The following is a 22,270-nucleotide window of genomic DNA, read 5'->3' as shown; positions in this document are numbered from 1 at the left end:
CATCTATCTATCCATCCATCCATCCATCCATCCATCTATCTATCTATCTTTTTAAAAAAAAATACAGGGTCAAATGCGACCCAGGCTGGCCTCAAACTTACTATATAGCCAAGAACGGTCTTGAACTTCTTATCCTCCTGTCCTTGCCTTGGAGATGGGCCTTTTGTGGGAACCCACAGAAATAAAAGTGAATATGAATTTGTCTCAAGCCGGGCATGGTGGCACATGCCTTTAATCCCAGTACTCAGGGAGGCAGATGCAGGCTGATTGTTGAATTTGGGGTCAGCCCAGTCTACAAAGCGAGTCCAAGACAGCCAAGACTATAGAGAAATCCTCTAGAAAAAAATAAAAAATTAAAAAACCCTACATTTATCAAGATTCTGGAAGTTGTGATCATAACAAGCATGTCAGAAGGGCTTCAAGAGTGTGGGGGTTTGGGTAGTGAGGGGACGACGCCATTCCAAGACACAGCTTCTCCTTGTTCCAAATGGAACGGACAGGGATGTTGGCTCCCCAGGAACATATGGAGACACTGTTCCTTTGCCAGTAACAAAGAGTCAACGGAGGCCCCAAGCAGAGCTTGGACAGCCTGTGGCCTCGGTTTTGTGGGAAGCTGGGCACTTAGGCCACAGCTGTCCAGCCTGTCCTTCTGATGAGGGTGCCAACACATTTTGCTCATTGTAATGAAACACAAAAGTGGTCCGTGTGGTCACAGCTCCTTTTTAAACTGGCCTCTGTGTACTTCAATGTACCCCCAAGACTCTGCCTGTTGGCCAGTTTGCTATCAGTCTGTGCAATGAAATACACTTGAAGTTAAAATAGACTTGAGACTTTGTGACTCTCGATCCCCAAATTTCTAGTAAGGAAAGAACAGAGCCTACTCTGACCCTGAGCTTATGCTAAGGTGGGTGTCATGCTGGCTGCAACGTGCGGGGGGCAGCTGGCTTCTTATAAGATGTGGTTCCAATTCCCTGACTCTTGCCCTCTGGGACCATGGCAGAACACCCCCCACCACCACCACCCAAACTAAGAAGAGATGCTTCCCAGGACTGACTGTTGTTAATAACAGCTTGTTTGTCCCCCTCACGCCGGCTCCAACAGGGTAAGGGAGGACAGATGTCCTATCAACAGGCAGAGCTTGGATGGAAGGCTGCGGCTCCACAGACACCAGCCTTTAAGCTTGGAACAGCCAGTGCTGGAGCCAGGCCCAGTGAGGCCTGGGAAAGAGAGGCAGACCCCTGCTTTTAGCTCCATCGGCCTCATCCCAGCTGTGGCTGAGTGGGGAAATGGGGGGTGGGGAGGGGGGCTTGCTGGAGGTGTGTGTGGGGGGGAACAAATAGGAATGCTGGGGAAAGAAGCTCTTCCCAGCCCACCCTGGAACCCGCCCCTCCTCTGGTCCGTCCCCCCTTGCCTGGCCTCTCAGCTCACACTCCCCTCCAGCCTGCCCCCTTCCCCTCTGCCTCCCTCAGCCCCATTCCAGAGCACACATAAAAGTGGAACCTGAGCAGCAAATGTTTGCGGTGTTGTGCCAATCAAGGGTCCCATCTCCAAGGTAACGGGCACACTTCACAGCTCTGCGAACAGATGGTCAGTGAGCAACAGGCAGCATATGTTCCCTGAGCCCTGACACAGGCACAGATGGAGGGTGGGCAGGAGGTGGGCCTGGGACACGACCTGACATTTCCTTGTGTCCCCGTCACTGGCGCGCATTGTCAGAGGGCACTGCTGTATGCCTACCAACAGCCCAGTGCAGCTTCAGTCTTGCTTAACCAGAGGTCACGTCAGTAGCCACAGGGGCCACCCAGGCTCATTTAGCAGCTGTTGCTTTGCCTGTCTGCATTTTCAGCTTCCAGTTTACGTGGCTGTTTGCAGCAGAAACCACACCTCCCTTTGTGAATGAGATCAAGGGGAAAATCAATGGTGCCATGAGGGGTGGAGATAACTTAAAAGTTGGAAATGTGTTTTCACGATTGCTGAGTACTGGCTAGTGTGACACAGTGACCTCAGCTTCCTGTGGCTCAGGTATTTTCCGCTTCTGAGATTCACAATGGCCAACTGCTATGTCAGGTATGGGTTGTGCTCAAGGGGTCTTGGTAAAGAACCAATAACACAGGCATCGTGGTAGGGCTACCTATACTGGCTGTGCTCCGCAGAGCCCACAAGGATACGTCTCCAGGTTCCCACAAACATCAGCCAGCAGGCTCCAAGAAGGCCTGGGCCATGTGGACAGGAGTCTCTTATGTGTCCACCAAGTTGGGTGAAGGACTGGGCACGGAGGTGGAGCACTTTCTCCCTAGCTCACCACTGCAGTGTCCAGTGGTTCTTGGACCCATCAGTGCACAGTGGACGGTGTCTTTATGACTTCACTCTGTCCCTGGTCTCTACCCTCAAGCCTTTTTGTAGCATTTACTTGATGCATAAATTCTCTTCACGACCTGTTCTCTAGTGACCCTTGTATATTACTTAGGTCACTGTTGCTGTGATGAAACACAATGAACAAAATCAACTTGGAGAGGAAAGGGTGAATTCGGCTCATGTATCTTCAATCACAGTTCACTGAGGGAAACCATGGCAGAACTCAAATCAGGTGTGTACCTGGAGGCAGGAGCTAGGAGGAGTGCAGCTTACTCGCTTGCTTCTCCTGGCTTGCTCAGCTTGCTTCTCCTCCTCCTCCTCCTTCTTCCTTTTCAAGACAGGGTTTCTCTTGTGTAGCCTTGGCTCTCTTGGAACTCCCTCTGTAGACCAGGCTGGCCTCAAACTCACATAGATCTGCCTGCCTCTGCCTTCCGAGTGCTGGGATTAAAGGTGTGCGCCACCATGCCCGGCTTATATGGTTTTAAAATTTATTTATTTGTTTATTTTTTTTTCCGCTTTCTTATAGAACCCAGGACTACCAGCCCAGGGGTGGCACCACGCACACCAGTCGCTAATTACAGGGTTGCCCTCAGTCTGGTCTTACTGAAGCATTTTCTCAATTGAGATTCCCTCCTTTCAGATGACTCCAGCTTGTGTCGCGTTGACATAAAACAAACAAACAAACCTGGCAATATCACTGTCTCCTGCCCATTGCAGAAGTGTCGGCAGTAGATAACCTGTTAATATGCCTTCAGATCCCTGCTTCTCAACAGACAGTACAAAAAGCATAAAGCATAAAGACATTATCAGTAGATGGAGGCATAGCTCTTCCCATGCAGGTCACGAAAAAAGAGGTACCAGACGGACAAACTGAAGTTGGTCACTTGGCAGGGGTGTGTGTTGAGACAAGTACAGCAGGGACAACATTTCTGTGTCAGCTGAGACAGCCTCCCCTGCCCCCGTCAGTCCTGGGGATTGAACTTAAGCCTCTGGCAAGCTAGAGACGTACTCTGCCTCTAAGCCCTCTGCCTACTTTTTGAGATATGGTTTCACTAAGTGGCCCAGGCTGGCCTTGAACTTGCAACCCTTCTGCTTCAGCCTTCTAATTACAATCACAGGTTTATGCCACCAGGCACAGCGTATATGTGTATGTATGTATATATGTGTGTAAATATGTATATACATACATACATATATTTTTAAATTAAGTTTTAGGGGCCTTGTGGTCCAGGCTGGTCTTGAATTCACAGTAATTCTCCTACCTCAGACTCCTAAGTTGGGGTTCTAGGCATGAGCCATCGCACTCAGCTTTCTTATTTTTTAATCTAATCTTTATAGGTATAAATTTCCTCACCACTGCTACTAGTGCATTTTCTTTTTTTAAGCCAGGAGAGAGCACACACGCAGTCCCCTGCTACCATAAATTACGCAGTTGAGTTTCCCACATTTGGGGAAATCGCAGGGGTCAGCACACCCCACAGTGCAATGGGTGAGCATCACCCTGGAAAACCACCTTTTCTAAGTTTTGTTCAGTTGCAGTTTTATTTTCACCCATTTCTATGTCTCACTGCTTAGTACTCCGGGTGCTGCCACGTTTTTGTGATCTTTGCAGTTTTCCTCATGTTCCTGATTTATAGCCACACTTCCTTGTGACTGGAGAACATAGTTGGCACACGTAGTTTTTGAATGTATTGGGACTCCCTTTCCTCTTGGAGAGATGGCTCATTGGTTAGGAACTCTGCCTGCTCTTAGAGAGGACCTGGCTTCAGTTCCCAGCCCCCACACGGCTGTTTAAAACTGTAACTCCAGTCCCAGGGGATCTGATGCCCTCTTCTGGTTTCTATGGGCACCAGGCACGCAAGTCGTACACAGACATACAGACAGGTAAAACACAGGGGAAAAAAAAACTTTACCAAAACCAAACCAAACCAAACCAAAAAAAGGACCCACTTCAGCGGACACACTACTGTACACTGTGATCCTTCTAGGAGGCTGAGGAAATGGGCATGAGTTTGATGGGGCCTCTGGCCTCAAAAACAGGCAAAAACTCACATTCTGTGACCTCACAAAATGGTCTGTCACTAAGCTCACTTCCTCCGGTACTTTCAGGGATGTTCTGATTCCCGTATCATTTCCTCTTATGTGTGTGTATTCTGTACCTAGTTTATCTGGTCCTTGAAGGAATCACAGTTAGCATCCCAAAGTCATAATCACACGGTCTCAATGTGTCACAAATTATTTCTTCATACACCACACAACCAGTACCAGACTGCATTTGATTTTCAAAGCATATAGAAAAAACAGAGTTGCAAACCAAAATTATAACAAATTTAGCTTTCTAACTGCCCATGTAATTCCCCTTATTGGAGGTCTGCATTTTTTCATTTGGTTTGAGTCTGGCTTCTTTTCATTTCAGTCTGAGGAGCTATCTTTTGCGTTTCTTCCCATAAAGATTTTAAGCTGTTTAACATTTTCCTTTTTCCCTCTTTCCTTCTTTTTCAAGGCAGGGTTTCTCTGCATAATAAGACTTGCTCTGTAGACCTGGCTGGCCTTGAACTCACAGAGATCTGCCTTTCTCTGCCTCCTGAGTGCTGCCTGCCTGCCTAGCATTTATTCCATGTGTTTGTATGTGTGCGTGTGTATTTCTGAAGACACCACACCCGCCGTGTGGGTGTAGAGATGTGACTCAGGCCCCCAGGCTTGCGTCAGGAGCCTTTACCTGCTGCCCCGTCTCACGGCCCCTCTTACTGGGTTTCCTACAAGGCTAGTATATGGTAAATGAATCTCGTTAGCTTGTGCTTCCCGGGAGTGCCTTGAGCTCATCCTTATTTTAGGAATAAGTTTCTTCTTCATCGATTAAAAAAAAAGTTATTTATGTGTCTGTGCACCACGTACATGAAGTGCTCATCGAGGCCAGAAGGCGGCACTGGACCCCCTGAAGTTACAGGCAGTTATGGGATGTCCATGTGGGTGTTGACTGCTGGGCCATCTCTCCTGTCTCTCTTTTGCATGTGTGTGTGTGTGTGTGTGTGTGTGTGTATGAACTAAAGTATATATACATATATATATATATATATATACTTTAGTTCATATACTTTTAAATAGATGTTATTTCATGCCTTCCTTTAGAGTTGTAAGCATCTTTAAGATTTAAAGTCTTGTCCAATAACTCTGATGTCTTGATTTCTTCTGGGATAGTGTGTTGATCTGTCTTTTGAACATACTATATTTTCCTGGTTTTTTGTATTTCTGACTTTGTTGCAGGAAACTAAAATGGTTGACTCTCGGGGCCGGAGAGATGGCTCAGGGGTTAAGAGCACTGTCTGTTCTTCCAGAGGTCTTGAGTTCAGTTCCCAGCAACCTCATGGTGGCTCACAACCACTTACAATGGGATCTGGTGCCCTCTTCTGGCCTGCAGGTGCACATGCAGGCAAGCCTTGTAGTCATAAAATAAATCTTTAAAGAAATGTCGGTTCTTACGGAGTTGTACCTCTGAGAATCAGCACTTCTGGATTTGTTTCCGGAGTTTTTAAATGTAGTATCTTTGTTAGGGGCCTAGTTCATAGGTCTTATGAACTGTCCACATGTGTTCAAAAAGAATACAATGTAAAAGGCATTTACTGCTGCTTCTGTTAGAACATGCTTATTTGTTAACTTGTTCAAATAGATGCCATTATTTTTGTTGCACTTGCCCGATCATTTCTAAAAATAAACGTGTTATACTATTTATCTTTGTATTTTACTTATACTTTGGAACTGATTCTAGCATAGGACGTAAGTGGCTTTCCTTTTCACTCGTTTTTTCTAGTTCATATCACATTTTACATTTTAGCATATATTTCTAAAAATGTTGGCAGATAATAAAAATACTCTTTTCTAGGCAAGAAAAGGAAATAAATCTGCCTTCCCTTTCCATCATCGCCTTTTGTCTAAGAGTCCAGTAGACAGCTACTGGTTTGTTGGCTTACTTGCTTTCATGGTTCAAAACCTCTTGGTGACACCTGCATGCCTCACTCGTTTCTTTGCCCAGCTCTGCTTCACAGTCTCTGTGCTCTGTGGGTGATGCTTTCATATTTACCAGAGATGTCTGTTTCCTCGTAGAAAGGATATATGGGTCAAATGTTTGATTCCTGGAAATTTGTTGTTTCCTACTCTAGGAATCGTGACTGCAGAGCTCTGGGCTCAGCATTGTTTTTCTATAAGGAAACAGAAAGGCAAGATAAGCCTGCCCAAAAAGATACAGAAGGACACGACTGAGGCCTTGGGACTCACACGGCTGTCTGGGCAACAGGATAGTCTTTTAAAAAGTCATTTAAAAAGTAGTTAAGTATGAGTTTTAAAAATGTATTTTTCATTTTAAATTGAAATATGGAAATTCTATCACAAGACTTGGCCGGAAAATGACATAAGCAACATTCCCACTGTATTGTAAATGTGATAAGAATCCCACCAGCACTGTTGCAAATAACTTATCTGTATGGCCTTGGAAGCCAGTAACTGATACAATGAGTCTGTAGAGTATTTTAAAGCTGCCAGCTCTAAGCTGGGTAGAATCTAAACTACTACTAATCTACTAGTAAGCTAAGATAAACTACTCAACTCCTACAGCCTCCGAACCTGCATCCCAATCACTTGCCAATCTGATCCTCCAACTGGCGGTGTCTCTCCCCAGCTGCTAACTCTCCAGCAACCTGTTCCTCCAACCTCCTTCGGAAGCCCCGCCTTCCCCGCCCTGTCCTTCTGCCCAGCTGATTAGCTAAACAGTGCTTTATTGACAACTGTTACACCCACTCAAGGCATTCCTCCACACTACACAACGGATCATTTAAGCTTGTGACTGACATATATTTTATTGACAAGTCAGAATAAACATTCTGTGATGGACGACAACTTTCATAGAAATATACGTTCAATCTAAGAGACCAGAATTTAAAATTATGCGAAGAAACAGAACTAAAGGCAGCAATGTTTGAAAGTAGCAAAAATGAAAAGGACAGGAAGTGAGTATTAAAGGGATAAGGACAGGAAGTGAGTATTAAAGGAGGATCAGAAAAGCCTGTTCCACATCTAGGCAGTGAAGTCACAGCAGCTACAAGCTCTGCAGACACATAATGCACATGACCTTCAGGAGCAGAAAGAAGCTAAACAAATACAAGTGTGTTCAGATATGGCAGACATATCTACACCTTTCTGGTAAATACAAGAATTTCAAGAAGAAACCCAGGAGCTCTGCACAGCACAGTTGAGCCAAGGTCTGGATGACGTGTCAGTGCAGATGAAAGTTAGCATGCCAGAAGCTTACTAAAATCTGAAAGATGACAGCATTGACAGACATGTCTTCCAGTGACCAGATGCGCCTGGCTCTCCCAAATGAACTAAGTGTCCCCAGAGGTCCAGCATGGCCGTCAGGGCCTGGGCAGACACAGCTTCTCCTGTCCCCAGTGGACACAGATAACAACCTCAAAGTTTAAGGAACATCTTACTTCTGAGATTACTAGCACGCTTCTGCTTTACTTATTTCATCTTTCTGGGTGTTTTGCCTGTGTGTGTGTATATGAATCACCTGTGTGTCTGGTGCCCACAGAGGCCAGAAAGAGGCTTCAGATGGCCAGGAATGGCAGTTTCAGACAGTTATGGCCATGACGTGGGAGCTGATGGGAAATCACACCTTGGGTCTCTAAAGAGCAGCCACTCTTCTTAACTGGTGAGCCATCTTTTCTCCAAGCAGAACCAACTCCCACCAAAAAAAAAAAAGAATTTAGTTGTTCCTTTTTTTCCTTATCCAAACACTTCTGTGGATCAAGAAAAAAAAAAAAAAATAGTTGAACACTTATTTCTGTTAAAACTTCTAGTGAAAAAAATAATTTCTGACAGATTGTGTAACTGTTAGATACCATGTTTGGTGGTTTGATTAAGAATGACCCCATAGGCTAATATGTTTGAATGTTTAGTCTCCAATTGGTGGAAAACACTAGACGCGTGGCCTTACTGGAGGAGGTGTGCCCCTGGGGGTGGGCTCTGAAGTGTCACAACCCCGAGCCACTCCCAGATAGCTAACCTTACTTAGCCTCCTAACATCACTGGTCATGAGTGCTCCTGCCTTCTGGAACCTTAAGCACCAAATTAAATACTTTCTCTTCTAAGTTGCTTTGGTCACTAAGATCTCAAATAGAGCACACGTGATGCTAGTGAGGAGCTTTCTGGATCGTGGAGTCAGGGGCAACCTCTGAAACAAATGGATGGAAACCATTTACAGTACGTGTGGGAGAGAACTCTGAAAAGCAGTTTTTCCTTCCCTTAAAGAGTGTTCCTGGTTGATGAGACTGAGTGACATCACTCTGAACACTCTGCAGAAGAAGGGTGGAGTCTGGACGCTGCATCCACTTTCCATCCTCTTTGGGAAGAAGCGAGCATGTCTTGAATCAATGTGGCAGACCCTAGTCGGGATGCGGGCCCATGTGACCAGCATGAAGCCAGGACTTTACCTGTATGCTGCCTAGTATCTCCTCCACGGGTCATGTTCGTGCTGTCTGCTTCCTGTACCAAACACAAATAAACACCAATGTAAGAAGAAATGTCTCCAAACACCAACCAAAGAAGTGGCATAGTTCTAGGTATGCAAAAAGACAGAATGCTGAGTTGCACTGGAAGACAGAACACTTTTCAGTTGTGACCACCTGTCATTAAAGTTTGCTCTATAATTATTCCATTAAAGTGGAAGCAATTAATTAGGAGGTAGTGCAATTAGTAGAAGGAAGCTGTCAAAATTGTTTCCCCTGGTGCCAGTTCTGGCCATCTGCAGGACATCTCCATGTTTACCACCACTAATGACTGGAAATGGAAATTCATATGCAGATGGCTCTCAGAGGACTTCCTGCCAAGCACAGAGCAAGCTTTTCCAGGGCCAAGCACATAAGTGCCCCAACCCCACAGTGTAGCTGGCCACTTCCTGCCTCTAACAGACAGGGAGTGTCGGGAAGGGGCTTGGAGCAGAACTAGCCTTGAAGAAAACTGACAGTTTCCACATTTTAACAACCCTTGGTAGTTGGGCATGGCGGTGCTGAGGACTCAGTGGCAGGTGGGTCTCTGTGAGCTCCAAGCAGGACAAGGCCACATAGTGAGATCCGGTCTTAACAACACTACACGTTTCTGTGAGTCTTGCTCTTGGCTTTCTTTGGCACCTGGGAACAATGGCTTTAACATGCCTGCTTAATAAACAGCCCCTAAAGTGTGAGGGTGACGGCCCAAACAGGGGTCTGGAGTAATACAACCTTCGCCACCACTGTCACCTCTGCGCCCACCCCTGTGGTTTCCTAGTGTGCAGGCCCCTCTTGTCACCTTGAGAAGGGGCAAAGTGAGGACTGTCATCTGAGTTGACAGCTCTTAATGGAATTTAACACATTTTTCCTCACCAGCTGGGCAGAGGTCAAAACAACTTCAATGCTACACCCATTTGCTCACAGGGTGACTGGGTTCATGTTGACTAGCTGTGGGGTACACCCCCACCCCATCTGCCAGGCCACAGTCCCTGCAGTGACTCTGAGGTCTCAGCTCCCACGGGTCCACATGTATGTAGTTAGGTTATTACTGTAGGCTGGACATGTGTCAACTATGCCCAGACGTAATGCTGCCATTCTGAACATAAAGCATTTTGAGTCTTTTCTAAAACAAAGAAGTTTGTCTATTTTCTAGTCTTGAAATAGTAACAACTTTCTACTTTATATGTGAAGAAATAGGAAAATATTAAAGGCAGGGGAAAAAAACCCACTAGCAAAATTGTGCTGGCTGCAAACAGGATCTCAGTAATTTCACTGAAAAAGTAGGTTGCCTAATTTTTAAAACAACAACAACAACAAGAAGCTCCATTTAAGGACCAACTGTGCAAAAGATCACATGACCTAAAACTATATTAATGCAGCAGTAGCAGTGGCCACAGCAACAGCAGCAGCACTAGCAGTGGCTGCAGCAGCAGTAACAGCAGCAGCACTAGCAGCAGCAGCAATAGCAGCAGCAGCACTAGCTGCAGCCGCTGGCCTGTGGACTTTCTTCCACCTGGGCAAGGTGCCAGTGAGGTGCTGTGCTTGCTTACACACTCTCCCTAGCTGCTTCTAGACTCACTCTAGGCATTACAGCTGACATCAACCCAACACCAGCCACTTAAACTTTGCCCAGTTCCCCCTTCACAATCAAGCCTGTGACTATGTTCTATTATAACCACCTTGACGAAGAGAGCTGTTCTTCAAGGTCTCCAACCAGGCTCCATGTCTATGTAGTTTTTAGGCTTTAACTGATGTGTCCAGTGCCGTGTTTCTGTTTCCAACTGACCAGAACAGGGGTAAAAATGGGCTTTTCTGACCCTAAAGTTAGGTGACACACATGCCACTTAAGGCTCTCCAAGTGTCAGGGTTAGTGTGGCCATTAGGTGGAGGACAGAAGCCAACTCCTGGAACTTTCCAGCCTGGACGGCAGCTGTCAGTCAGCTGAGTGAAGAGATTTGTGCTAGTACACATCCAACCATCGACAGGATGAACTGTCCAGGGCCCTGTACATCTGGGACACTGACGACAACCTCACTCTGTTCTGTGCTGGGTCAGAGGAACTGCTTCTTGCTTTTGATTACCTGGACTTTTTTTTTTTTTTTTTTTAATGTATAAGCACAGTCTTTAAGACACTGCATGTGCCAACATGCACACCAGGGCATATGACAGGAGGCATGGCCTTATTTTCCAAGTCCAACAAGAGGAAGACTTTCATTTTTATGGCCCCATGGAACTGAGGGGTCACCCAACACTTGATGAACACCCATGCAAACTGAACTGCTGTAGAACACACAATCAGGACACATCCTGCCGCCCAGAGCTCACTCACCATGTCTGATCGTTAAGCTGGTGAGTGCACGGTTCTGAAAAGGGTTATAGGGCTGTGGCCCCAAATGCAGACAAAGGCCAGGAAGTAGGAAGCTGGGGACCTAAGGCTCAGGGAGGACACCCTCCTGCAGGTGCAAAAAAAAACCCCGAAAGATCGTGTATCTTCCCAGGCCAGGCCATGCTGAGACCACTGAAGTGTGTGAGAGAGCTACAGAGCGGCTGGGTGGAAGATGCCGACAGACACACAAAGAGCCAGAAGATCTGAGGCTGATGCCCTGAGCTCTTCATGACGCTTCCGTCCCTCGGTAGTAACTGCCTTGTTTTTTGTTTGTGTGTTTGTTTTTCAAGACAAGGTCTCTCTGCATAGCCCTGCTGTCCTGGACTCTCCTAGAATTTAAGGCGTGTGCCACCTGGCTAGTAACTGCTTTTACAAACGTGAACGGAGGACACCTACAGCTTGGAGAGGGTTACCTGAGGAGCTGTCCCTGGGGACAACTGAAGTTCAGCCTTCCAGCATCCCCACTGTAGTTCTGGTCCTGGGATTCTGACTTCTCCTGGCCTGTGGCTTCCTCCTCAGGGTCAGGCATAGCAGGAGGATACCGCCATTCTGTCCCTAGCCTTTAGGCGCACTGTCCACGCTACATGTGGCTAAAGGCCTCTAGCCTCACATCACTGTCTGCAAGGACACTGTCACATAGGTAGGATGTGTCCTGGCGCCATGAGATAGCTGTCACACAGGTGGTACATACAGATGCCGTGAGGCCTGTCTGGGCTATTGGGAAGGCTGAGTGATGTGGGTTCTCTGGTTGACATCTCTCTGGCAGAGACCCAGATTCAGGATGTCGCCTGGGAGTCACCCCATTATTCTTATATATGAAGACATCCTCAGTTCTCTCTAAAAGAATGTGAAGAAATCAACACTTCCACGACCACCAGCAACCCCCTATCATATCTGAGACGTGTCCCTGTGACTTCTACCATCTCACTAAGGCTGAGAACGACCCAGTCCTTGTGGCACTCCTCCTGGGCACTCAGTGTGGCACTCCTCCTGGGAACTCAGTGTGGCACTCCTCCTGGGCACTCAGTGTGGCACTCCTCCTGGGCACTCAGTGTGGCACTCCTCCTGGGCACTCAGTGTGGCACTCCTCCTGGGAACTCAGTCTGGGACAGGGTTCTGTGCATACAGGCAGCTCTTTGCAGGGCCTTGGTTTCAGCAGATTTCCTTGTTTTATTTTTTAAGCTCAGCACTGGTGGCCTATGAGACGGTGGTCACTGTTCTGCTGCAGGTGTGGTGACTAGGGCCAAGGCTACCCAGAGCCGACTGGCAGGAGCCTGGCTCCCTGGCACCTCTGCAGATGGCACCTGTCCACTTCCTTCCTCACCTGCAGTTACACTCACTCACCAACCGTGAGTCAGAGAATCACTGCACTGGAATTCTGATGTACACAGGCTGATGACGCCAGCTGCCTGACAGAGAGCGAGGAGCCGGGACAGTCCCCTGAGACAGTCATCAGACACGGTCTGAGTGTGAAGACTTGACAACACTGGTGGTGCTCACCTATAGCTAGTGAGGGTACAGCCTTTCATTGCTCACAAGTGTACAGCTGTCATCTGGCCTCGCTGCGAGACTCTGGACATGGGGATAGGACGACGGAAAGCCGGAGCGGACAAACTGAAGGCACCTTCCTCAGCACACGAGGCAAGCTGTACCGCGGCTGCTGGCATGGAAGGCAGGATGGCAAAACAGTGGCTTCTGCAGGGGAGACCAACTGCCTCAAAGAGGGGCCACAGCATTCCCCTCAGCACAACAAGGGCATTAGCCTGACTCTTAGCCCGGTGCCTCGCATCAGGATTCAGGCTACACAAACATTTCTAGGGTGGGATCTGCAGATGGTCTAGGCCTAGATCCTACCTAACCCAAGTGGCAAGAGCCATGACCAGTGTCACAGTCAACTTTACAAGGAAGACCTACAGGTTTTCATTACTTTTGGTGGCCTTTGGCCCTGAGGGATATCTACCCCGTCAGAACTCTGCCTCCCTCCTTGCCAGTTGTTTAGACAAACATGGGTCTGGGTCAGCTGAGAGTCACCTGGGCACAAGCTGTCTTGTATAGCTTCAGGAAGCTTCAGCTGGGCCACCACAGGGCCCAGAAGTCAGTGATGGCAGACGTGGTGGAGTACGCTCTGTAAGCTCAGCTCTTTCATGGAAAGTCCAAAGCTGGAGAGCTGCACTGACAGTGACTCTCCTTCTCCTGGGAGCTGTGCACATGTGCTGTCTACAGCCCGGGCGCTGTCCACGTGTGCTGTCTACAGCCCGGGCGCTGTGCACGTGTGCTGTCTACAGCCCGGGCGCTGTGCACGTGTGCTGTCTTCAGCCCGGGCGCTGTCCACGTGTGCTGTCTACAGCCCGGGCGCTGTCCACTCGTGCTTCATACAGCTTGATGAAAGACCTCCCTCAACAGTCACAGGAGCAGCCTGTGTCTTGTACCCAGGCACTACTAACTGAGGAGCTGCCTTGGACAGCAGTCTAAGCAACATGTGATGGGACTATGTACATGGTTTACAAAGTCACATTGAGTTTCTATAAAAGGACAAAATCATAAATCATAGGTAATTTCAGTCTATCAAGTTTATATCTGAAACCTATAAAGGATTTGAATTTAAATACCGATGAGAGATTCTCTGAATATTTAAATGCAAATAATTACATATCAAAATAAGTATAGTGTGATTATCAGTATATTTGCATGACATATAAGAAGCTGCATTTCCAATACTGCAAATATAATCCATGACGTGAAAGATACCAGAGCACTCCTATCTGAGCTATCTATTAGAAACTTTTAGAAAAGCCTGTGAATAAATTATTAAAGTTTTCAAGAGATGAATGAATTGGTAGAAAATAAATATGGAGCAGACAAATCACCACCAAGCGAGGCCATTATTTGTTTTTATTCTACTAAACGAAGAATTAGGTTCTAACTGTAAATACACAACTTGTTTTGAAACAGAAGCGTTTTCAGCACAGACACGGTGTAAAGGGTACAACACCTACGAGCAGGAGACGGCTGACCTGGAGCCTCTTACCTGGACCCTGATGTCTCCACGGCTGCCCTTGCCCAGAATGGCCGTGTGGGGAGCCTGTCCTGTGGGAGCTGGAGCCCTGTCTCCCCAGCCTCCCTGTGGGAACACGTCAACACATCAGCACACTGTGGCTCATGCTGTCTCACGCTCAGTACTGCAACAAGTGATACCAGGCCAGGAAACCTTCAGTGTGAGCACACTGGCCGAGTGGAGCTAGAGAGCTACAGACAAAAGCCTCAGACGAGACGCAGCCAGTCTGCACGGTGACAAACCGTAGCTAGCCCATGACTAGGACTGAGAAGTATCTCACAATAGGCCTTTAAAATGGGAGAGTTTGCTTGCCCAGAACTCTGCCCCAGAGGCAGCAATTGCAAAGGCGGTTTCCCCCAGCAAGGAGGCTGACCTCCAGGCTCTTTAGGTAACACAACCATATGGATGCTCTTCCCTTGAGGATACTCTGGCATGTGGTGGGCTCTTCCACACTGCCCACACACTCTGATGTCTCTCTTGTATCACTTTTACTAGTTACATACTGTCTTGTACTTTTTAGGGTCTCTTTATTTCATGTGCTTCACAGAAAGAGGATGAGCTCCTGCCACAAGGGCCAAGCACAGGCTCTGGGGTGTGTCTGGTGCAGCATTTGCCAGGAACTCCTAAGTAAACACATGTCTGCTATAACCTTCAGAGACTGAAGTCTCGTGTCTGGAGGCACTGTGGACACACCAACACTCCTAGACTCACGCAGGTGTGAGAGAGGTCAAAGTACAGTTATGTGCTGCCTGAGAGTGCCCAGGGGTGCAGGTACTTTCCCCAGGCCAGCTCTCCCCCGGGGCCCAGGACAGTCCCTGGGCCATCTCCAGATCCCGTTTTTCTCCGCTGCTCAAACAGCCACCATCCTGAGAGCACATTGCTCATAACCCAGACCTTCAACTTGTAATGGATATAAACATGAGCTCTTAAATTTAGGATTAAGAAGAGTTCTGTACCCAACTCCACTGACCTTCCTTGCTTCCCTCTGTTGAAGTTCACCGACACCCACAGCTACTCTCCCCCAGACCTTGCTACCAAGCCTTCCTTATTGTGGCTACCAACAATCAACTTATAGGAAGGGTGTTACTGACATCCTCACTGCAGAGCCCCTCAGCTGTCTAGGACCAAATGGCTGTGTGGACTTCTGCCAGGAGCCGCAAGCAAACACATGTATGATGTGACCTTCAGAGACATGAGCATATATACCATGTGAGGGGAGAGTGGCCACGGTTTAACATGACGACAGTCCTGTGGCAATCTTCAACTGTGAGACAAGAAGGTACTTCAGAAACTAGTATCTTCCCGTAGTTGTCACTTTAGGTGACGGAATGTAAGCCTTTTATAGTTCCTTTAAAAATATTTTCTTTGAGATTATAATTTAACTGCCTCACTTCCCCCTTTCCTTAACCCTTTCCTTCCTCCACACTCACCCACTTCCCTTCCCTCTTCAAATTCATGACCTTTTTTTCACTCTTTGTTACTGAACATATTTATGTATATACATATTGAATTTTTAATGTTCCTTTGTTGTGAGAAAAACTAAACCTCAATTAAAAATATGTTTATTTATTCACTCTACATCCTGACTGCAGCCTCTCTCCTCTCCTCTCAGTCCCCTCCCATAACTCCTCCCACTCTCTGCTCTTTTCCTCAGAAAGGGGGGAGGTCTCTCACAGATATCAACCTGCCCTGGCACATTAAGTCCATATAGAACTAGGTGCACCCTCTCCCACTGAGGCCAGAAAAGGCAGCCCAGTTAGGGGAACAGGACCCAAAGGGAGGTATCAGAGGCAGTAAACCTCAACTTTTGTCGTGCAGACAAACACTATCCATGCAGTCTTAAACTAGGGGAACTGTGAGGAGTCCCCTAGGTATGCATTAGAGAAAGAATTCATTCAATTAACAAATGGGTCATTTTTGAAATATATTTCCTTATGGGACCATAATTTAAGCTACTGAGTACAGCATAATCATAGTCATTTGTTATAATTGCATCATCTTTTATCAGTGAGCCACAGGAGAGCAGGTGAGTCTACCCTGGGCCCCAGCAACTCAGTGACAGTCAGGGGAGGACCTTGCCCACCTGTGTAGTGAGAATTCCAATGTGTTCTGCTGACGATGTGCCGGTTCTCCTTTGAGCAGGCCTTGCAGACCACTGCCTTCAGGTTGTGGAACTTGGTGAGCCACGATCTCTGCAAACATCAGATGAAAATGCAACTGGGTGGGATACAACATCAGCCAGTGTGGGAGAGCACGCTGCAGCAGTGAGGACAGCCAGTGTGGGAGAGCACGCTGCAGCAGTGAGGACAGCCAGTGTGGGAGAGCACGCTGCAGCAGTGGGGACAGCCAGTGTGGGAGAGCACGCTGCAGCAGTGAGGACAGCCAGTGTGGGAGAGCACGCTGCAGCAGTGAGGACAGCCAGTGTGGGAGAGCACGCTGCAGCAGTGAGGACAGCCAGTGTGGGAGAGCACGCTGCAGCAGTGAGGACAGCCAGTGTGGGAGAACACGCTGCAGCAGTGAGGACAGCCAGTGTGGGAGAGCACGCTGCAGCAGTGGGGACAGCCAGTGTGGGAGAGCACGCTGCAGCAGTGAGGACAGCCAGTGTGGGAGAGCACGCTGCAGCAGTGGGGACAGCCAGTGTGGGAGAACACGCTGCAGCAGTGGGGACAGCCAGTGTGGGAGAACACGCTGCAGCAGTGAGGACAGCCAGTGTGGGAGAGCACGCTGCAGCAGTGGGGACAGCCAGTGTGGGAGAACACGCTGCAGCAGTGAGGACAGCCAGTGTGGGAGAGCACGCTGCAGCAGTGGGGACAGCCAGTGTGGGAGAGCACGCTGCAGCAGTGGGGACAGCCAGTGTGGGAGAGCACGCTGCAGCAGTGGGGACAGCCAGTGTGGAGAACACGCTGCAGCAGTGGGGACAGCCAGTGTGGGAGAGCACGCTGCAGCAGTGGGGACAGCCAGTGTGGGAGAGCACGCTGCAGCAGTGGGGACAGCCAGTGTGGGAGAGCACGCTGCAGCAGTGGGGACAGCCAGTGTGGGAGAGCACGCTGCAGCAGTGGGGACAGCCAGTGTGGGAGAGCACGCTGCAGCAGTGGGGACAGCCAGTGTGGGAGAGCACGCTGCAGCAGTGGGGACAGCCAGTGTGGGAGAGCACGCTGCAGCAGTGGGGACAGCCAGTGTGGGAGAGCACGCTGCAGCAGTGGGGACAGCATGGCCACCCACCAGGATGATCTCAGGAGGGACTCAGATGACTGTGCCCCTACCCTGATACCCCAGTAAGCAACAGCAAATACAGATGACGCCTGCTTCTATGTTATGTAGATTAAGCAGACATGGCTAAAACTCTACACTTGTGACAATGTATGAACACTAAGTGAGATGCTGGAGGCATCAAATGGTACCAGAAATGGTGGCGTTGAACACTGGTACTGTTCTTGTAGCTTCTTGGATTACTAGTGAATATTTCATCCTGGATGACTCTTTTAAGTGGGCTTGGGGAGAGATGGGGTGCTCAAGGAGGGCTTGTGTATTTTGAGGTACACAAGCATCTGTGCTCAGTGCTAGCCTAACGTGCACATGAGACACAGCTTTCCTCTTGTTCTGCCTCTCTGAGTTCTAAACACACATGAATCCTGTAACACCCTGGAACTTTGGTGAGAAATGGTGACAGCAACACATTACCAAATGTTTTCCCTTTGGTGTGAAAACTTGGGCGTGTTTTATCTAACAGATCAGCATGTTCTCTCACAATCACACCGCCTTCTCATCCCTGTGGGTAAGAAAACATTCCCGACCCGACGAGCCTGGCAGGGAGCCTCATTTGGACATCTTCCCGCAGCCATGGAGTAACTGCGCTTAGGAAGCCGGGGCAGCAGTCAGTGTGCCAGGCCATGGGCAGCCTTCTGGAGCAGCAGGGTCTCCCCGACTAGTCTGCTGTCTGGGGAACCCCTCTACAGACAGTGCACATACTTCTCCCCAGCTCAATCTAAAGCCATTAGCTACGCGGACAGCAGCTGACGCAGCTAAAGCGAGCCAGCCTCACGCAAGCCAGCCTCAAGCGAGCCAGCCTCAAGCATGGAGAGCACAGTCCTAACCCTGGGTGAGGGGACGGCAGTGACAGCGCAGCACACGCCCGTCTTCCTAAAGCGTCCTGGCTAGTGAGCGGGCACACTGAGGGACTGACTTAAAACCTCCTTGTCGTTCCAATAGACAGTAAGCAGCACTCACATTCTGTTCCAGGAGGACATCCGCAGCACAGCCCTTCTCGGACTGAAGGTACTTCTGATGGAAAAGCTTGCCATCAAACACGTGCCAGGGCATGAACTCGCTTGTTGTCCAGGGGAAGCCACATGCGCTGTTGACAAGTACCAATGTGGTGAGACCACGGACAAGGAGAGACCCCAGCTGCACGGCTCTGGAGTTGATGTAATCCAGCTGTGGAAACAGATGTGCACAGAAGGCTCAAAACAGAGAGCTCAAAGCAGAAGCTGAGTGTGTGCAGCAAAAAGACAACTCAGTCTCCAGACTAGATGCTTGCCTCCTGCGCTCTTCTGAATGAAAGAGCCCTGACAAGCAAGAAACACCAGAGAAGCATGACAGGACCCCCACCCCCACCCCACACCCCCTGCTCACCCTCCACCCACTGGGGCAGCAGCTGCTCCCTTGTGCTCTCTCCTTATACAGATCTGTAACATAGCTATGCTGGTTGAGGTGGTTTGAGTGGGAGTGGCTCCTGGGGGTGGACTCTTGGTCCTCAGCTGTGGAAGTGATTGAGAAGGATTGGGAGGCGTGGCCTTGTGGGAGGAGGTGTGCCTTGAAGTTTCAATAGCCCACACCATGCCCAGTTCTCTTTCTTTGAAGCCGTAGCAAACCCCCAAATGAAGTCGCTCTGGTCATGATGTCTTGTCACAGCAATAGAAAGGTAACTAAGACATGTTTTAGGAAAATCCAGGCCACCACAAGATGTGGCCACTAAGCAGAACTTACAAGACTCATTTCAGTTGAATGCCACTAAGAATAAAACAGCACATGGTGAAATCTCAAAAGGTGGCCGAGTTTTTACAAATTAAGATTGTCCTGCCTGAGCTCTGGAGAGATGGCTCAGTGAGTAAGTGGCTGCTCTTCAGAGGACCTGGGCTTGATTCCAGCACCCACATGGCAACTGTCTTTAACTTCAGCTACAGAGGATCCAATGCCCTCTTCTGGCCTCTGCAGGTAGAGTACAGAGGTGCACATGGTGCAGAGACATACATGCAGGCAAAACATTCATACACATAAAATTAAAACATATAAAATCTCAAAAAAATCTCTTGCTAACAATACTTCGTTTCTGTGTTGAATCTATCTTTACATCCAACCATTTTTGTTTTTGATGCTAAAACCACAACCCACAAGAAGCCACGTGCATTCCCTATGGATCTGCAATGCTGACCCCACAGGCATCAACACTACAAATGTCCAAGAGACCTCATTGAAGGGGCACACAGGTGAGCCAGTCACCTTCGCTTAAGTGCCACCTTAAACACTATTATATATTTAACAGAGTTAATATAAATGAAAAAAGGGAAGAGAAAGTGATAGGGGTTTTAACCCTTTTCTATGAAAGGCCTCACTTAAATGAATTTGACAATTATTTTAAGAAATAACTAAAGTAGAGTGGCATATGGCTGTAGTCCCAGAGCCGAGGAGACTGAGGCACGCTGACTGCCACAACGTCACGTTCCCCGGTCTACACAGTGAGTTCCAGGCCGGGAGGGGATACAGTGTGAGACCTTGTCTCACTAAATACAAGTTGTTTATGCTGAACCTGGATCATTGCAGATTCAACCTTTACTCTTGAGGGGAGAGTGTAAGCTGCACCAGCTGTTGCTAGAGGCATGTCTCTAACGGGCTCATTCTTTAGAGAGTCCATAGGGAATCCTCTGTAGGCTCTGCTGGTGCTGCTCACTAACGCACAACTTCTATGCCTGGTCTGCAGAGAGTGGGCCATGGGCAGAACTGAATTTAATGAAGTATTCTCAAAACCCACCAATACAACTCTATTTCCTTTCATTTAGTGTATGAGTCAAGTGAACTGACTCCTGAAAGTTGCCCTCTGACCTCCACATGCATGAGGTTTTCTTTCACTTGTTTTATGAAGACTTCACTGTTTTAGGGGCGTGGGGTAGGGCTCTCTATGTAGCTCTGGCACTTGCTATGTAGAGCCTGCTGGGATTAAAGGGACGCACCACCACACCCAGCAAGACTGCAAATTCGGACCTACAGATCACACATATGTTTAATTTGTTCTGAGGCAACGCAATTTAGTGTAACAATTATGAATGGCATTGCTTTCACAGATCAGTTTCTATGTGTCCACTGATAATATACAGAAATGTAATTGGATTCTGTACGGGAGCCCATCATTCTGTTTTGTTTGGTTTTCAATTCCCTCGAGACTGTCTCTTTAGAGGACTTCTGGATAAGATGGCAGAAGAGAAGCCACGATGGACTCAGTTGCTGAGTACAGTTTGGGAATTAAGGGGAATATGAATATTTTATCACTCCATCTGCTACTTTTCCAAGTCCTCAAATAGATTTGATCAACACCTCAGTGAGCCTCCTCTGCTGTGGGGACCCATGGGATAGTGTGAATGGGTTTGCTGCTGCCACTCAAACGGCCACCCCTTCCAAAGCAGCATTTCCCCAAAGCAAACTGGGCTACAAGATTCCTACCAGGAAATCTACAATCCCAGCGGTGCTGGGAACTTCACATAAGGAGTGACCAGGGACTGCGACCAGGTACACCATCAACAGCCCAAATGAGGAAAGACAAACTTCTGAGAGAGCTAACAGACTCTCACAGGGCCTTGTGTTCCGCACAGCCACCAGCAGCTCACAGTCCTGGGGGAGGGCAGCACCTAAGCTCTCCACAGCCCACAAAACAGTTAAGACAACTCCACGTGGAAACATACAGCAGGGGGCAGGGGCACAACCTAACCTAGGACCAAGGGACCAAAGTAGCAGGCTGGCAAGGAGAAGAGCCAACACTTAGGCCCTGGCTCACGTCCTCCATGCCCACCCAGCTGTTGTTCCCCACTACAGCTATTTCTTATCTATACAGTACAGGGAGGCACTGTACCAGGCCAACACTGCCCCCTACTGTTCACATTACACTCTTCCGCTCTTCTTGCTTTTGAATCTTCCTTGTTCCACTAGGTGCTACACCTCCCAAAGCCCAGAGTGGCTTACAACCGCTGAGTAGCCATCTGACTTCTTTTTATTCTACAATTAATTCAAGCCCCACACATGCGCCCCGTTCGTCCCCTGCTGTAATTATTACTACTCCTGTGCATCCCCTTTCTCGGCTTCCCGGACAACAACCATGATGCTTGGCCTCTTCTTTTCTCCTTTGCACGCACACTAGCATTGCTAGTGCTCACAGCACCACAGGGGTTCACTTACTCCGTGAGCTAATCCCTACTCACCAGTGTCTGTTCTGGGCACCTCACTCCATTGCTGCAGTGGTTTAACTACCAGAGCTGCAGACAAGACCCAACACGTGAGGCCAGAGTACAGACGTAGGCCAGCACCCGGGACAATGGTCTAACAGATGAAAACATCATAACTGTGTTATTATGTCGTCTCTTCCAAACACTGCAAACGTGCCCACTTAAAGAGAGCCGAGCTGAATTAAAGGAACAAAACCAACAAATCGTTACCCTATCATCTAACTGCAGCGGGGCAAAACCCAGTGCAAAAACACAAGTAATATGAAAAACCAAGGCAACTCATCTCCTCCAGAAATACTAATGACTCATAACTAATATTTTGATGAGATTCTGGGTGTGTGATCCAAGAGAACAATTACAAATACGGTAAACATTATAAGGACTCTAATATCTTCTGTGAACACAAACAGGCAGCAGAATGAGATACAGCCGACCCACAAGTCAC

At 48.2% G+C, this 22,270-nt stretch overlaps 1 protein-coding gene and 1 non-coding gene across 2 annotated transcripts in view; both read right to left on the bottom strand.

Moving 5' to 3' along the window:
- Window positions 1-3,741: 3,741 nt before the first annotated feature.
- Window positions 3,742-3,903, bottom strand: LOC127205459 (U1 spliceosomal RNA). Its single transcript, XR_007832666.1, has one exon. It is a non-coding gene; the product is annotated as a U1 spliceosomal RNA (small nuclear RNA).
- A 4,931-nt stretch (window positions 3,904-8,834) lies between these two features.
- The window catches only part of Fam120b (family with sequence similarity 120B), a 38,385-nt gene continuing 24,949 nt past the window's right edge, over window positions 8,835-22,270 (bottom strand). Inside the window, exons 7-10 of the mRNA XM_051164149.1 lie at window positions 18,563-18,769; window positions 16,419-16,527; window positions 14,309-14,401; window positions 8,835-8,892 (exon numbers count right to left, since the gene is read on the bottom strand). Coding sequence (XP_051020106.1) covers window positions 8,852-8,892; window positions 14,309-14,401; window positions 16,419-16,527; window positions 18,563-18,769 — 450 coding nt within the window. The 3' untranslated portion in view covers window positions 8,835-8,851. The remainder of the gene's footprint in view (window positions 8,893-14,308; window positions 14,402-16,418; window positions 16,528-18,562; window positions 18,770-22,270) is intronic.

Source organism: Acomys russatus, chromosome 21, assembly GCF_903995435.1.
Source record: "Acomys russatus chromosome 21, mAcoRus1.1, whole genome shotgun sequence".
Classification (NCBI taxonomy): domain Eukaryota; kingdom Metazoa; phylum Chordata; class Mammalia; order Rodentia; family Muridae; genus Acomys; species Acomys russatus.
Note: the sequence above shows the minus strand (reverse complement) of the source record. Positions and strands in the feature narration are given on the sequence as shown.